Source organism: Mastigoproctus giganteus, chromosome 7 (genome assembly GCF_048544385.1).
Source record: "Mastigoproctus giganteus isolate SK-2022 chromosome 7, ASM4854438v1, whole genome shotgun sequence".
NCBI classification, from domain to species: domain Eukaryota; kingdom Metazoa; phylum Arthropoda; class Arachnida; order Uropygi; family Thelyphonidae; genus Mastigoproctus; species Mastigoproctus giganteus.
The window spans coordinates 29507627-29524534 of NC_143581.1; the positions used below are offsets into that span (position 1 = coordinate 29507627).

At 35.0% G+C, this 16908-nt stretch overlaps 2 protein-coding genes across 2 annotated transcripts; both read right to left on the reverse strand.

The window, feature by feature from the left end:
• Positions 1-3033: 3033 nt before the first annotated feature.
• Positions 3034-6500, reverse strand: LOC150082777 (uncharacterized). The gene is made up of 4 exons (XM_090376817.1): positions 6410-6500; positions 4971-5004; positions 4008-4045; positions 3034-3646 (listed from the first exon to the last, which is right to left on the reverse strand). Exons 2-4 carry the CDS (start codon positions 4987-4989, stop codon positions 3269-3271), a joined length of 435 nt encoding a protein of 144 aa, XP_090232943.1. The 5' UTR covers positions 4990-5004; positions 6410-6500; the 3' UTR covers positions 3034-3268.
• A 7748-nt stretch (positions 6501-14248) lies between these two features.
• On the reverse strand, positions 14249-16667 carry LOC150082778 (U-scoloptoxin(01)-Er1a-like). The gene is made up of 3 exons (XM_090376818.1): positions 16570-16667; positions 15169-15206; positions 14249-14884 (listed from the first exon to the last, which is right to left on the reverse strand). The coding sequence occupies exons 1-3, from the start codon at positions 16586-16588 to the stop codon at positions 14507-14509; spliced, it is 435 nt and encodes a 144-aa protein (XP_090232944.1). The 5' UTR covers positions 16589-16667; the 3' UTR covers positions 14249-14506.
• Positions 16668-16908: the final 241 nt, after the last annotated feature.

Sequence of the window (16908 nt, forward strand, 5' to 3'; positions counted from 1 at the left end):
GACATCAAGTACGGATTTCAATTTCCTGTATAATTCAAAAAAATTATGGACCTTCTACCTTATTTGTAAAATACAATAGAGGGAAACAAGCTCAGTCGCAGACATTGCTCTGTAAACTTAAGCTCAAACATGGCAAACAGTATAATTAGAATTCAGGATGCCTTCCAGGTAGAGGCGCAATGTGACATCTTATTGATTGATATATCATCAGCCTGTGATAAGCTGAATCTCATTTAAATCATAAAGGTACTGAAGCAACATTTTAACTTCAATGCAACTATAGCCAACTTTCTATATTAGTCTTAGAGCAAACCAGCAAAAGGACACAGGCCATTGCAAGCATAATATTCCGTTGACTCACTGCCTCAGCTGCCTTGTTGTTTAAACACAAAACAAAACAGAAAATTGTCTGTAACTGCAATATTATTAAAAATCCACGCTTCTTGCTTTCCAAATGATACATTCACTGGCCAAAAAAATTAGAAACATTTTGCAAATGACATCAACAGATAATTAAATGTACAGAATTTAATACTATAACAATTAAATACTTTAACACTTTCCAATTAAATACTAATTTAATACTATAACGCTTTCCAAGGGCTTCTTAATTAATGGATCCAGTTATGGAGAAGAACCTTTCCGATTTTCAGAAAACAAAGGTAATCACTGGCGTGTCTAAAGCAACCACCTCAAAAGTATACAGCGAATTTAAGAATGAAAGGACATTGCATCCCTAAAAGAAATTTGGTAGAAAGTTGATACTCCAAGGACGAAACAGCAGATATTTAAAGCGAATTAGGTGTCAGAATAGAAGAGATGGTCCAGTGTACAGCAAATGATTGGAAAATTCAAGTCAGACAAAGAAAACCTATTTCCAACCGAACAAGAATTTAAGAATCTTGCATTTGGTAGTCTTGTGTCTATTCGAAAGCCACCCTCTTTCTGTAAAAGAACTCGAGTGTTAGAACATTAACAGCATTCTCAGAACTGACATTAACCAAATTTTTATGTTATTTTATATATATAATTATAATAGTAATAAATAAATGGTTTAAGAAAGATAAACGCAATACATATTTAATTCTTAAAATTACTTAAAATTTAAGAAGATATATTAAGAGTATAGATATTACAGTTGTCAACATAATTTGTAAATATTAAACTGAACCGATAAAAAATTCATAATGTAATTTCTAAATAGTGTTAAATACTATCTTTAAAAATATGTTAAAGCAGATTTTTGTTTTCAAGTTGCTCTTAAAAAATACACTTCATAATGGAATATATTAATGCTATAATTTCCAACTGCACTTGCTGTAAAGCATGTTGATTTTAGCCAAGTTCAATTTAAATATTGTAATTTAGGTAGGGGCCCTGCCCCAAGTTTCAGTGAAATAATTTTATTTTAATTATGTGGATAGGTTTCAAATTGCCATGTACTAATAACACATGTATGTGTTTAGAAATTCGGACATCCCAGATACATCAACTCACTCCTTTTGGAAATTTTGCTTCCGTATCAACCTGAGTAAGTTTTCTACGATCTTTGAAAGATTTCCCTTCCTCGCTGAAGACTTCGATATATCCAATTTATATAAATTATATCAGACTTTTCAAACCATTTCGTGGACTGCTCTTAAAAATATTCCTCTAGCTGTTTGTATTAGGTATCCTTTTTTACCATGGCTGTAATTTTTTCACAGCTAATAAAGATTGTTATTATAATTATTATTCAATTGCCCATAATATCCTCTAATTCGGAAGGGGACTCACGGAGGGAAATCCTACTTCCTCAGATAGAAAAAAATGTCTGGATTTCACACTGCCTCTATTAGGAGTGGAAAAAGGTTAAGGGGCTCATATGGCCCATTTTAACAATCTCCATTCCTTCTTTCTGTATAAACAAGGTTATTAAGAGTGCCTAAATTTTCACCGAAAAGTATTTATGCCGCTGCCTACAAGGACTGGTGCACCTGTTTTAATTTACTCGTGTTGCAGAATAAAATAGAGATTTTTGATCTCAGATTGACCAAGAGACAAATAAGTGGGAGCCCTCCCGGATAGCACAGCGGATATAATCACCGTCCTGCCCACACTGGATAGAAAATACTTGGTTTCGAATCCAGATAATGATGCTAGGAATTTCTGTGGGCTTTTATTCACAACGTGGCTGGGCTAGTCTGTGTCAGTAGAGGGTTGCATGTCGTTTTCTCCCAGAAACTCAGATTTTTTGTCCAGAATCGACCACACAAAATTTCGAACAAATCGACCACAGAGCACACAAAATTTACAGACACAATCATAGTCCCCTCATAGTCTTAATCGCTTTGGTGCTTATCAATAACTCAATAAGGGCACAGTTGATGCCAGGGATCTGCTTCTCCTCTCCTTCGCAACGACTTTTACAAAATCTATTATGACTTTCCTGCTTTGTTCTAGAAGCAGTTGCTTCACTAGCACAACTGGACTAATCAACAGAAAAATCGATATTTTTGTCTCTAAGACAATCCAACAGTTAAGAGAAAAAATTCTCCTAAGTTAACTTGTCTTGATCTGATCTCAGCACACTTTAACAGAGTCTCCTAAGTTGCAGTTGATACATAGGTTAAAACAAAACTGAAATTTAATGGTTTGTTCCAAATAATTTACGCCTTTCGCTTAACTTCATATCACTTCTTGGACAGATGGACTTATCAAGAGATAATTATATAATCGTTGACTAAATGGATGGTGTAGGAATTTAACACAATTTTTTTTTCATAAGAATTGTTAAAAAGATTGCTACCGCTAGATTTCATTTTGTACTGTTAATATGAGGACCCATGTATCATACGTTGTAAATGTATCCTATCTCTCCTAAATTTGCATCTTTAGTATACCTAACTAGAAGTTTGACAATCTTTTGTGAGTATGTGGTATGTACTTCCAGGATTCTTATCCGGTACGTCTGTTTCGCCAATAATCATTAATTATAAAGACTATGTATAATTTTAGTCTGGTGTATTTGTGGTGTCGGAAGAAATACGCAACTGAATTAATTCATATTTTATTGATTGCTCCATTACATGCACAACTACCCAGTCTGCGGCGTCCTATATTTATACTGCAATTACACAAAGCAAATGGGTTGCGACAGCACTGTACAGGCATACGAATGCATGGTCACCAGCGACCAAAAAAGCAACAGAATCCAGGCCTTGGGAAGTGAAATATTTTTTAATTATTTTTCTCTCTTACACATCGCTTGGCATACAGTAGAAATAAATTACTTCGTTCTATAGCGTGGTATGAGTGGCAACGCCCTCTGGATGTCACTGTCTGTGTGGAATGGTATCTTGGGATCTCCAGCTAGAAGGTTGGCATTGAGATAGAAGAAATCTCTAGCACTTGCACAAGGGACAGCATCTTCGTAATCGGAACAGGTAAAGCTCAGCTGATTAAATACTGTCTGATTGCCACACAGGAAGCTGTATTGTCGTCTCAAGGGAGCTCCGTCCTCCTCTGCAGTGTGGCACACATGGAAGATCTGACAATTATTATCTACATCGGCGTAGTAACCATCGTCAGGACACTGAAAGCTGGTTTTAATAGCTCCAACAAGGATTTCGGCTCCTGCAGGAAGTTCGTAAGCTTGCCTCTTGCTCTAAGAAAAGATGAAATTGAAGATTAGGTTGAATTACATACAGTTGAAGAAGCGAAAAAAAAAAAAAAAAAAGAAACCACCACCCTTATTAATATTTATATTTTTTTGTTTTACGAAGTTTATTACTTTAATTAGGATTAATAGGATGAGTCCACATTAGTAAATTTAATTATATACTTACTGGTAGTTGTATTAAGAAATTAAAGAACTTTGCTAAGAACTTTTTGATGAACTTTACTAAGAAAAGTGTTAAGAGACATTTGAGGCTAATCCTCCAAAGCCTTTTAATACCTCTATTTATGTCGGCATGTATTAAAAAAATAATAAAATCACACTAATGGAAAAAAGAAGTTTTACTTACCCTTGATAGAGCATTCACTGCAGTGAGTGCCAGGCAAACTGTAGGTAGAAAGAAATTGCTTAACATCCTTTTCATTCAGTATTATAAGATTTGAATTATTACTGAGAGGATTTCCAAAAGTTTAACAAAAATTAAACAAATGCATTAATGCATAAAAAAGTCGTTAAAAATTATCAAATTGTTCGTTTATTAATTTATATTTGAATTATGCGTTGTGATAAACATTAAGAAGCTCTGTCAATCAACTAATATATATTTATTATTATTAATACTTATAATAGATCTGTTATGGTATTAATTATACCAAGTATTCGTACCAGAATACATTTTCAATAACCTGCATATTCCTGGTATATTTTATAATATTTTTTATTATTTTTATGTTAATTTTTAATTTTTAAAATTTATTATTATGGGAAAATTTACTAATAACAAACTAGTATCTGTAGGTGGTAATAATTACCCTATTTTAATTGTGTGATACTTGTAAAACCCTGAAATTCTGAGCTATTGCTCAAAGAAATTTTGATTTATTTGGTCAATAGCTCTTCATCTTTCTTTGATCAATAGCTCTTCATCTTTCTTTAATCAATAGCTCTTCATCTTTCTTTGATCAATATTTCTTCTCATTTAGAATAGTTATTATAAATATCGATAATTGAAACAGTTTTAGAAAATAAACACCACAAAAGAAAAAATAATAATAAAACCATTTTAATGATACTCACATGTAAAATAGATATCGGTTTTTTCCAAACAATTTTCAGAAAATAAACAATTTAGTTTTAGTAACTTATTAAATTATTATTATTAAAATTTTTATTGATGTATTAATATATTAATAATTTATAATAAATCTCTTACAATTTTCTATAATTAAATTGATTATTTATCTCATATAATCTGTTAAGTAAAGATAGTCTTAAATAATGTCCAGAAAGAAATCTCAGAAAGAAAACTTACCGATCAAAAGTGTCTTCATTTTCTTGATTTTGTTCTGAAATTTAGACATAAAATAAAATAAAATAAACTTTATTTTGCTACTGTGAGGTTAATATTAGAAAAAAATTATATTTTTAGAATTTTTTTAAATAACAGTAATCGTTAAAAGTGTTTTTTTTGGGGGGGGGGGGAATTACAATTAAATAATGGTTAATGTGCATGAATTATAATGAAATTGTAATTATATATATAACACGCATTTCATTTTATAAAACAGCTGCTCATTATAGGTACAGTACTTCCGATTAGGGGTATTTTAAAGATGGTTGATGACGAAGACAGTATGGGTAGTCACACCCCCAAATTCAGCGAAATGACTGGAATAAAACAAAAAAATATATGGTAGGTGAGCCATGGAAGTTTGAAATATTATAACAAGACTGAAAAACAATTTAACTCCAGTTTTTTCTTCGTCAATACGCCACATAAAAGGGTCCGTAGGCATTGGGTTGCTCATTCCAGTGGCCATTTTTACCCCTTTCGTTTTATACGTACTAGACCTTTTGAAGAGGAAGCCTCCATTTTCTCAAATCGCACCCATCTAAAGATGACGTATCTGTCAGCTATATAGGTCTATATGAATCCAGAAATTTATTGAAGCAAGAAGTCTGCTAATCAAAGCCTATAAATTTTAAATCTCTCTTCTCTTAAGAAATTCCTCATATACCAGCTTAGATACTTAATTAGCTATAAAATCATTTAAGCTGTAAAATAATTTGATGCGTCGTATACACAACACACTCCTCAAAGGTGTCCAAAGAAAGTATATGCGAATGTGGGTGGCGACTTCCAACCATCAACACAAACAGCTCTTACTTACCTCAGTTGAACTGAAGTTTCACTCCTTTTTTTCTTATTTATTTCCTCAAACGGTTTTCCTTAAATATGTTCAGCTGCGGTAATCTTAAATGTCTCGAAGGTAAGCTCTATCCATTCTGTTTTAAAAAAAAAATAATGTTGCTTATACCCAGGTACGATCACGTAAGTTATAGGAGCTGACAACCTATTTAGCAATCACGTGACTCCAACTACGCGCAACCCGAACGCGTGTGCTACTGCTTCTCCCGAGTGGGGGTAGAGTACTGGGGCCATCAGGAGTGACTATTCCAAAAAACTTCCTTCGCAAAGATCGCTATTATCAACAGAGCCTTTCTGTGAACACTAAAAGACATAAATCCATCTTCGGATAAGGCTTGTAAAAATCATAGTTTAGGGAAAGGTCTTCGGTCAGTTATTCCAAACTCCGGTAACCTATTAAGATCCTCTTATACAATGTCATTTTAAAAACGGACGTATAACGTAGTAATAAATACATTTAAACAAACATTATGAGTAAATTCTTAAAAAGCTACTTCAGATTAGCGCGCTTATACGTTACAAACCAATAAACACAAACTTACCTGAAAGAGTCCTTCGCGTCCCCTCTCTCAAAATGCTGCCTTTTTATAGTGAGCGGCCGTTAAAATAGCAACACGTGACCAAGTCTCGTGTTAAAGTAAGAAAGAGAAAAAAAACTTGAAGCAGAATATCGAGGTAACATTACGAATAACTGGGTTTTAGATGCAGTGGGAGATGTCACAATATAGACGGATGAGCAGAGAATCAAAATGACCTCATGGCAATTTTATCAGCCTGTCTGACCTGGGAAGTGAGTGGACCGGCCTAATCCTGCTGCTAATTTACGACGGAGCGCGAAGAGAAGCAAGTCTTACTTGAAAACGTGTTAACAGACCTGCTTGGTCTTTTTTTTTTGTGTATGTGTGCATGACGGTGAGATTCTTCGAGATGGTTGCCTTGAGCTCCATCTTTGATGATACTGCATCAGCAACATCTTTAAACCTGCGGAGACTCCCCCTGCGTAATGAGTTTTAAGTAAACTACGAAAATGTCTCGAGGATAGATGAAATTTAAGAAATATAATGATCTTAAGAAATTGTATTTCATCGACTTGCTCCATGAGTTTCGGAAACAGAGAGAGAGTACATTTACCAATGTTCAATTTTTTTAGAAAAAGTAATTTTAAATGGTAAAAGCTTTTATAATAGCCTCCAACCTAACAACTGAGCCTTTATTTAATTTTTCTGAGAATGATTTAACGAACAAATGAAACCCGGAGGGTCCATCTAATTAAGAAATCACCTGTCTAGTTGTGGGTGATGAATATCTACGAATACCTTGAAGTGCCACTTTTCACGACCCATTTCTTGATTCGTAAAAAAGCAGCCGTTACAAGTGCCAAATAACAGGCTTGACAGCTAACCTGCCTCGCCAAATTGACACTGTGATGACAAATTACAATCTGCTTTGTGTTTTCTGACTAACAGCCTTCCAAAATTTATTTCCTTTTGCCTTTTTAACAATAAAAAACTATAATCGACTTTAATTTCTCTCCACCACACTGTTTTCTTCCCGTGATGCACTTCGTGTGTTCATATTGGCGTCTTCCAGTGGATGACAGTTGTATAGGACAATTGTAATTGTTGTTCATTGATAAATTTTAATTCTTAGTTAACTCTTCAGCAGTCAATGAACCGTTTGTGTAATCCGCTTTTGACTTTTCCCTATCCAATCTACATATGTTTGTATGACCTTCTGCAAAGTTCTGTAACTGTCAGCCAAATTACTTTCTTTTTTCTTTAAACGCACTGACCTTTTCCTCTAGAAGACTGGATTTGCCTCTTATAAGCTTCCTGTAGACACAACCTTTCCTCTTTATGAGTTCGCTTGTTTAAAAGAAAGGTCAAAAGTAGGAGGATATTTCTGAGGCAACTTTTACTTTCTGTATGTAAATCCACAGAACGGTAACCACGACTGGTTTCTTTTCTTTTTTTCTTTTTTTCTGTCAACATGTGCGATTCATCAGCTAAGTCGATTATTTTCGTTACAATCGTAGAATTAAAAAGTAAATTTACAAAATAAAATATTTAAAAGGATTTTTTGTGATAATTTTTATAAAAATGTTTGATTCAGATTTTTAACAAAGATTTTTTCGGATTTTAACAGAGAATACTGACACGAATACAAATACATTAATTATATGAAGTTAGGAGAACTTGTGCTGTTACTTCAATAGTCGTAACGCTCACAGTAGTGCCTCTGCAATGAGTTGCTCTGATATTGCACCACCAAAAGGATAATCTGCCTTTTATTTAATGACAGTCTGCTACGAAAGCATTTTCGAAAATATCATCATCCGGCTAGAATTTATAGCTTTTCTTCTGTATATCAAGCGAAACTATAAATTCTACTCCTCCCCCGGGTGATGATAGCTATTATCATCCAGGAAGGAGATTAGGGATAAAAAAGTCTTTGATGGAAAGTAGAAAATGGCAAATTGTTTCAACAGACAAGAAAGAGAGCTGTCTGAAATAGGTGTTGTCTTTGGTATTGCTAATTTGATAGAAATCTTTTACCAGAAGCCCTTTTGTTTAAAATTTTATTTGAAAGTAGTGTAATACCAGAGCAACTCCTTAGAAGATGAAGTGTCTCCCTAACTTCACGTAACTTAGAAGAAACTAAAATAGCTACTGCAGAATAGCACTAGCTGATGGTAAAATTAAATTATCTCTCGAAAGATTATTCTTCCAAATGTGGAAATGTGGAAATACAGTATTAAATTTTAGTTGCCATTTTTAGGACCATGCATGCAACCGATCGACGTACTTTGAAGCAACATGTTGCTTCAAAAAGGACAAGTTGGCCTGGTTCGGATTGTTAATCATCCATCATACCATCAGATCATCTGCAAACCTTGACAGCTACTCTTAGTTACCTTCGTAAATATCATTTTTGAAAATCAGAAATAGAAGGGGGACCGTAATCGAGCCCTGAGGGAGTCCACTTGTTACACTGGTTCATTCTGAAGACTCACCCCTCTGTTTCCAACCTTTTTAGTCACCCTGCGATCCAGTGTAGGATTCTGTTGATGAAACTTCTTCCAGTTTATATAGAAGAAGCCTTCCTTGTGACGCTTTAGTAGTCTACATGTATAATGTCCAAATTATTACTTGCCTCCAAATATTTAACGACTACATCATAGAAGGCATAACCTCCCTTAACGAGCCCATTCTGGGATTTGTTTAAGATACCATTTGAAAGCATTTTTCATATATTCGAAAACATTTTCTAACATCCTAACATTTTCTCAGATGTATACCTTTCTCATAAAAATTAAATTCCCTGAGCATGTTTTCGTGATAGAAACGCAACGTTTATGGTTAGGGTGGGAAATCCTTGTCGGTTTTGCTTGTAAGAAAAAAACAATAGAAAAGGTCACGAATTCAAGGAGAAATTCACAGCATCTCAATTAAGAGAATGGGTTCTAATATATGGACTTCCGGTGTCATTGCAGTGTCCTGCTGCTGCAGCTACCCGATTGCCTTGACTTCAGAGGTTAGGCACATACCCACCTAGAAATAATCAGTAGCATCAGAAGACAGGTTTACAGAGAATCAAACATTAGATAAGGGACCGAAATAAGTATCTTGACATAACAATGTGAGAGGCAATCTATGGTGTTCAAAAGCGGAGAATAATTGAATTATTAAAATTACTATATACAGTCTTAGAAATGAAGTATAACCATCAATTCTCCTACATCTTTCAAATCAACTACATTCCAGCTTATCCATATTTTTTAAGAGGCAGTGTCGATGAAAGGAATGCCCTTCACTAATCTACCATGTAGACGAAAAAAGTGCCCACAATCATAACCTGGATGACGACCACATGCAGATTACCAATTATTTAAACAGAAGCTATCAGGAGCCCTTGATTACCTTGCCAAATTTACCCTGACCATTAATCCCTCAAAACGTTCATGTTGAAGAGAAGGGTGACTCCAATATGATGAAAGTGATCTGTGGTTCTATGTGCTTCAGTTTAAAGCAACTTTCCTTCCTATATTAGAGTTTTCTACCGCGATATGGAACCCTCACTGTACAACTCGGATACAGCAAATAGAATCATTGCAAATGAAATTCGTCCACTCCATCGTAGTCGAACTGTCAAGCGCAAGGGTGCATAAGTACACGTACTTTAAGTGACCGTTGTTCAAGCCCACGCGAATACCCAATACGCTGCTGTTTCTTGTATTTTCTCTATCTTGTGAACCCCTTTGACCCTGTGGTTGTCCTGCAGTATAAACAGAAAATTTATTTATCTTTCTAGACGCAGTCCTATGTGCTCCTACTTCAAGTCTTCTTTGGAAGCATGGAGAACTGTCCTGGACTCTAAGCTGCGAAAGACAGAAGATTACTTTCCACATCAGTAGATCTAGATGACGGATATCCAAGATCTCGTTCTTTAAAGAACGATGACTCTTAATGAACCAGCGTGACTTGGATCTTTCTTTGGACAAGAAATTGTTTTGCAGTGCTATCAGAAATGGGTTATTTGCTTGATGGCTTGCTTTTATGTGATGTTTCTTATGACTTTTTGTTGATATGGGATTAAAGGAGAGCAAGGAATATTTTTTTATTATTTTCCCAGTCTTGGACTGATAAAACTGTATCATCATTGTACATATTGTATTCTTTTTTTTTTATGAATTTACTTTTAAGTTTTATTCATTTACTTATAATCTTACAGCTCATTATGCCTCTGAGCCTAGGGCACTGATTGAACTTAACCTTTTCGCAGTATCTCAAGATTTATGATGTCAAAAGAATAGCAGCACTGGAGCATCAGCTACCACGGACCGGACACCACTTATTCAACTTGCAAAAATGTTCCAATGTTTTCGCATTCCGAAAGCTAACACCCATCGGGACAAAACTGGACAATCCAGTTCTGATTGAATTTAAAATTACGGAAGATGCCAAACGGTGCAAAAAAAAGTACATAATTTAAAACTAAAATATTATCTAAGTTGGCTATACTGAACAGACCTAGGCCTTCTCTGCTAGACCAGCCCATATTTTGGAATTTTGAAAGGAATTAAAAAAATCTGGAATGAGATTCAAGCCAATCGGTGGAGAAGTAACTTTTCTAGAATATCTAATTCTTATGAAACTAGATACATTTCTGAACAAACAAAATACGACGCAGATGTATGATGGATAAGTGAATGGCTAGACACCGACGGATTTTAATATATATTTTTTTGCATTTTCTCTGCGTCTTTGAACAGTCGAAGTGCTACATATTGTGACTCCTCCTACTGGTCACCACCTTAATGTTGACCTTAGCGATCAACGTACGATAGCTTTATCAGTGTCTGGTCATTTAACCCAACTGTTTCTTAACACGCCCCTTTTAATGTCTTATCTAACGAGTTTCCACCCATTTCCAATTTGTTGCATATCTGAATTTACAAAGAACTATTTTACATTTTCATTCAACTGCGCGTCAAGTCTAATTGGACGCCATATTTGTTTGACATTTTGATAAGTGGACTTACTGACCGAGGTATGTTGTTGCTTGGTGACAGTAATGAGTTATTTATCTACAATCTCCGAAGACCAGTGTCTGAACCATCTATTATACAAAGGGAAGAAAATGAAGACAAAAAAAAAAAAATTGCAGGCAAACAACCACTTAGATATTCAGCACCGTCTCCGACAGGGGAAAAGAAAAGTAGGGAAAAAATATATTAAGAAAGAACAACAGGAAGATAAAATGAAAGAAATAGAAGGACAAGTTTAAAATCGAAAAAAGATGTGATGTCATATAAAACGCTTTCTCTTTGTTTGAAGTACTGTTACTCAATTTCTATTTCTATAATACTTATTTATAATTTTCCCCAATAAGTAACTTATTTGGAATTTCTTGACTAAGCCCACATTTCGAAAGGGAACTGGTTCCCCTGTTAGCCCACTCTGACCCACTTACTGAGATCCTCTTTCCTGTTTATCCGACAGCCGATCTCATCTATGCGTTCGTTAACCACAGGTGTTTCACCTTTGACCTCCGATCGCATATGTGTTTTTTTTTTTTTTAGGAATTCGATTTACCATAATATTCGTGCCACGTCTCTCGCACTTGTCATGTTGTGTGAAATACTCGGAATTTCCTGTTCCCACGTGTCACCAGGCAATCCTTGGCATGTTACTCATCTAGTTTTCTTCTTGATCCTGTCGGTGTCACGTTTGATGGGTCCGAGCCAAGCAAAATTGTTCGGCAAAGCGGTTTCAAGCAAAGGACACTGAACTACGGCTCTTTAAACTAGGAGAAAGCCAACAAAAATCTATAAATTCCTTCTAAATTTATGAAATTATGTGGTAAAATCCTATTGGATTTTAGTACATAATTTTTTGTTATCAGCAGCAGTCAGAAGTAGTTGTGAAAAAACTGTATCTTGCACATAAAGCTTTTTTTCACAACTACACTGCTCGACAAAATTTACAGAACATAGAAAATGAATGTGGTGTAACTCGTAGTGTAGTTCTGTTCTCTGACGAGTCCCGTTTTAGCCTACAAACAGACTCTAGACGTTATTTCAACTGTAGACAACGAGGAATGCGGTACCATCCCTCCAACATCAGAGAAAAGGGACACTTACGATGGAAGCGGTGTTCTCCTATGGGACGGAACAATGATCGAACGGATCCTCGAACCCTATGTGCAACTTTTTACGGGTGCAGTTGGCCCAGATTGTCATGCACGACAACGCCATTGCACATAGAGCTGAAAGTGGTGGAGGAATATTTTGAAACTGAAGATATTCAACGACTGCCGTGGCCAGCACAATCAGCAGGCTTAAATCCGATCTAAAATGTGTGGGACGTCGCATTGCACGCCGACAGCCAACTCCTCGGTCTTGGTGAGCTAAAGTCTACACTGGTGAAAGAATGGGATTCTTTGCCACAGAATCCAATAGACAGCCTTATATCGAGCACGGTTCACTGCTGTCAGGCCTGTTTAGCCGTTGGAGGGGAGCATACGCCGCACTGATATCATGTGACCATTTTTCGAGCATCTTGTATCGAATCGACTTTTGTAATGTGACCTTTTTTGGTAATTCTTATACAACCACTATAAATATCTCTTATACCTGTCCGAAGTTTCTCGCTATCTCATTTCATCAATATTCTATGGTACACCACCACACCAAATTTTGTCGAGCAGTGTACATCTGACTGTTCGTTATGACAAGAATTAAAAAAAAAAAAATTTTGAATTAGGACGAAACACTCCATTTTTAAGAGAAACATTTTCATTATAGGCAGATGGGCGTATGAATTTTCATCTTAATTTGAGAAAAAAGCGAAGAATTTAGAATTTTTCGAAAGTTTCAGATCATTCACGAACAATCCACACTCGAAATTGCCAGACACTGGCGATAAATCGTTTATAAATAATATACACAGATGAGGACCTAAATGCGAACCTTGTGGGACTTCAAATGTTGAAAATGAATTTAAGCCTCTTCAACAGCGATAGATAAATGATGATTACTAAGCAGCTGTTCAGGTAGTTCCAGTAAAGAGAACTGTGTCATAAGTATAAAGTTTAAAGATATTTGAAAATTAAGTTATGTAATAACAAAACATACTTGTAAAACCTTCAAATCTCCACAAAGTAGATATTTGTGTCCTTACTTAACTTTATCAGTAACTTAACGTCTTTATCTATGCAACTCTTTAACTGTGCAACTGTAATGTAAACATAAATGTTGCCCTTATGAAAGAGAACACCATTCAGGGTGATTTTGAAAGAATCACTGGATATTTTCCACTCACCTGATTCATACAGTGGAGCTCCTAAGGTAGCCAATAATCAAGAAATATTGCAGCAATAGACCAGTGAATCTTTTTGTAAAAAGCAGGGAATGAACTCCTGTACCAAGAAAATGATCTCCCTGAGTATGTTCTTAACTTTGAGACTCGAGGACCTGTGCAGATCTTGGAATACCCGAATTTCTCTCTAAATCATTTTGTTCAAACTGTTGCAGTTCACATTTTCGTGCTTGGAATGGTCACTGTCTACATATAAAATACTTTCGAATCTCATGAGGAAACTGCTACGAATTTCCAGCAGGGAAGGGACGGACCATATGCGATGGATCTTTTAAGGTCCATCTTATAAGTATCTATAGTAGATGGTGGATTCTGATAAGAAATGTTCTTTTCCAGAATCGGTTACCCTGTGTTGCAGTCAACACTTGATTATTACCGTGTGTGGCAATCAATCCTGAATTGTTGCTTCTAATATAATTGAGGATTGTTAAGAAATTAATCATAATGATACAGTTTATAATTTTAGTCTGATATACGTGGTTGTCAGAAGAAATACTCAACTGAATAAAGTCATATTTTATTAATTACTCCATTACATGCATAAATATTACCCAATCTGAGGCTTCCTGTATTCCGACTATAATTACACAAAGCAAATAGGTTGCAGTAGGCAAATGTACAGGCAAATGATTGCATGGCCACCAAAAAAAGCAACAGAAAATCCGGGCCTTGAGAGGTGAAATGTTTTTTTAATTATTTTTATTTTTCTGTTTCTGATTTTTCTCTTTCTTACACATCTTGACATAGAGCAACAATAAATTACTTCGTTCTATAGCGTGGTATGAGCGGCAACGCCCTTTGGATGTCGCCTTCAGTATGGAAAGGTATCTTGGGATCTCCAGCTAGAAGGTTGGCATTGAGATTGAAGAACTCTCTGGAACTGCCACAAGGGATGGCATCTTCGTAATCGGCGCAGGTAAAGCTCAGCTGATTAAATACCGTCTGATTTCCACACAGGAAGCTGTATTGTCGTCTGAAGGGAGCTCCTTCCTCCTCTGCAGTGTGGCATACATGGAAGATCTGGCAGTTGTTATCGATATCAGCGTAGTAACCATCATCAGGACACTGAAAGGTGGTTTTAACAGCTCCAACAAGAATTTCAGCTCCTGCAGGAAGTTCGTAAGCTTGCCTCTTGCTCTAAGAAAAGATAATTGGGATTCAACTTGAATTACACGTACTTTTTAAACAAAGAAGCGAAAAATATTGACATGATTTTTTTCTGCTGTTTTTCTCTATAAAACAATTTTGGAGTCACCTACAAATCTTTAATAAATAACTATCCAACACGAGTTATTTCATTAAAAGATCAACTCAAATAACTATGAAAAATTGAGCCTGTGTTCATACATTCCTTATGTCCATTTTTCTGTGGTAGATATTTAAAATAATTGAAATCACACCGAACAAAAAAGTTTACTTACCCTTGTCAAAGCATTCACTGCAGTGAGCGCCAGGAAAACTGTAAGTGAAGAGAAATTAAAATTATATTCGTTCCACAGTGCACCACAAAATGATTTATTTGATATAATTTATAAAACCCATTTTTCCCATACCTGTGAAAACATTTTAAAGGTCCTCTTACCAACTAGATTTTATTGATGACCTCCGCATCCCTGGTATATGAAAATTTAAGAATTGTATGATGATAGAATAAACTAAGTATCCTTAGTATTTCCCTTCACGTTCATTGGTACGCATATACCACTGTTGACTGCCATATAGGATTCATATGGAAGATAAAAATCAAGGGATCCGTAAATAATACCTTGAGGACTTCAGTTAATATTGCGAGAAAATTGTTATATGGAAGGAATAGTAGGCCGCCGTAGCCTAGTGGTCAGGCGCGCGGGTGCATAAGTACACGTGCCTTGAGTGACCGGGGTTCAAGCCCGTGACTACTGAATACGGTGCTGTTTCTTGTATTCTATCTATCTTGTGAACTCCTCTGACCGTTTGGTCGTCCCGGAGTATAAACAGAAAATTTATTTATTTATTTATTATTTAATTTTGAAACAACTAGAAAATGTATATTTGCATATTAATGGGAATTTTTCAATTGATTTTAGCATACCATTAAAAGATCTGTGTAAATGGCCTCCATCAACGCAATGATATTAATTAAATTAGTGGAAATGGATGATATTATTAATTTTCACCCATGGAGGCTTGTAACTGTGGTTACGGGTCCTCTGCTATAGCGTTAATATTTTTTGTAGGGTGGTTCTTTACAGTATTTAAAACTTAAATAACAGATTTCAAAGATTCCTCCAAAAACCCGCAATTGTAATCCTATGGCATTAGCAAGCTACCGAAATGTAAATCATTAAAGGAAAACACAGTAATAAAACAAATTTGATTTCCATAAAATAAATCTAAAAAAATAATTTTCACTAGTCATTTCAAATAATATTTAAATTCAAATTAACAAATGGTAATAAAAGTTTTATTTAGCTACTAGTTTAAGTGGTGGGAATGAAACCATCAACTGGAATGGCTTAATTCTGCCGAATGTCGGTGATGGCGCTAAGATCTTTTTTGTAGTATCATAATGGTTTATGGGAGTGGGCTATCTGTACAAGGACGGGTGTTTTGGCACGATATTCAGATGACAAATAATCCGATGATTAAATTAAGTCATTAAATATTATAATAATAGATTAGTTATATTAATATATTTAAAATATTTATTATTACTGTATATTGATATTTTAATAAGTTATGATAAATATGAGTTTGTAATTACACTGAGTATCTTAAAATCTGCTCACTAAAGTTAGTTTTAAACGTGGTACAGATAACGAAATCTCATAAATTAAACTTACTGATCAAAATCGACTTCATTTCGTTGAGTTTTGTTCTGAAATAAATAAATAAACAAATCAGTTCTATAATTAAACAAAAGGACCAAAACAACTCATAATAGAAAAATACCCAGGCCATGGTATGAAATGTGTGTACAGCTCCAAGATGGATGGATACTGTTGACTGCTGGTCGGATGAAAAATTTATAAATTACCATAGGCCAGTAATGTTCTAATTAGATTTTTTTTTAAATAAGAACAGTAAGTATTAAAACTATTTGGGAGGAAAATACATAAATGAATCCTTTCAAGATGGAGCCTACTTTTCTGAGATAGTTTATCAAAAAATGACGCTCCTTC

Excerpts from the sequence above, each read along its gene's own strand:
- LOC150082777 (XM_090376817.1), bottom strand. Across the intron at positions 3,647-4,007 it reads CAGTGAATGCTCTATCAAGG|AGCAAGAGGCAAGCTTACGA; the intron begins GTAAGTAAAACT and ends ATCTTTTCTTAG.
- LOC150082778 (XM_090376818.1), bottom strand. Across the intron at positions 14,885-15,168 it reads CAGTGAATGCTTTGACAAGG|AGCAAGAGGCAAGCTTACGA; the intron begins GTAAGTAAACTT and ends ATCTTTTCTTAG.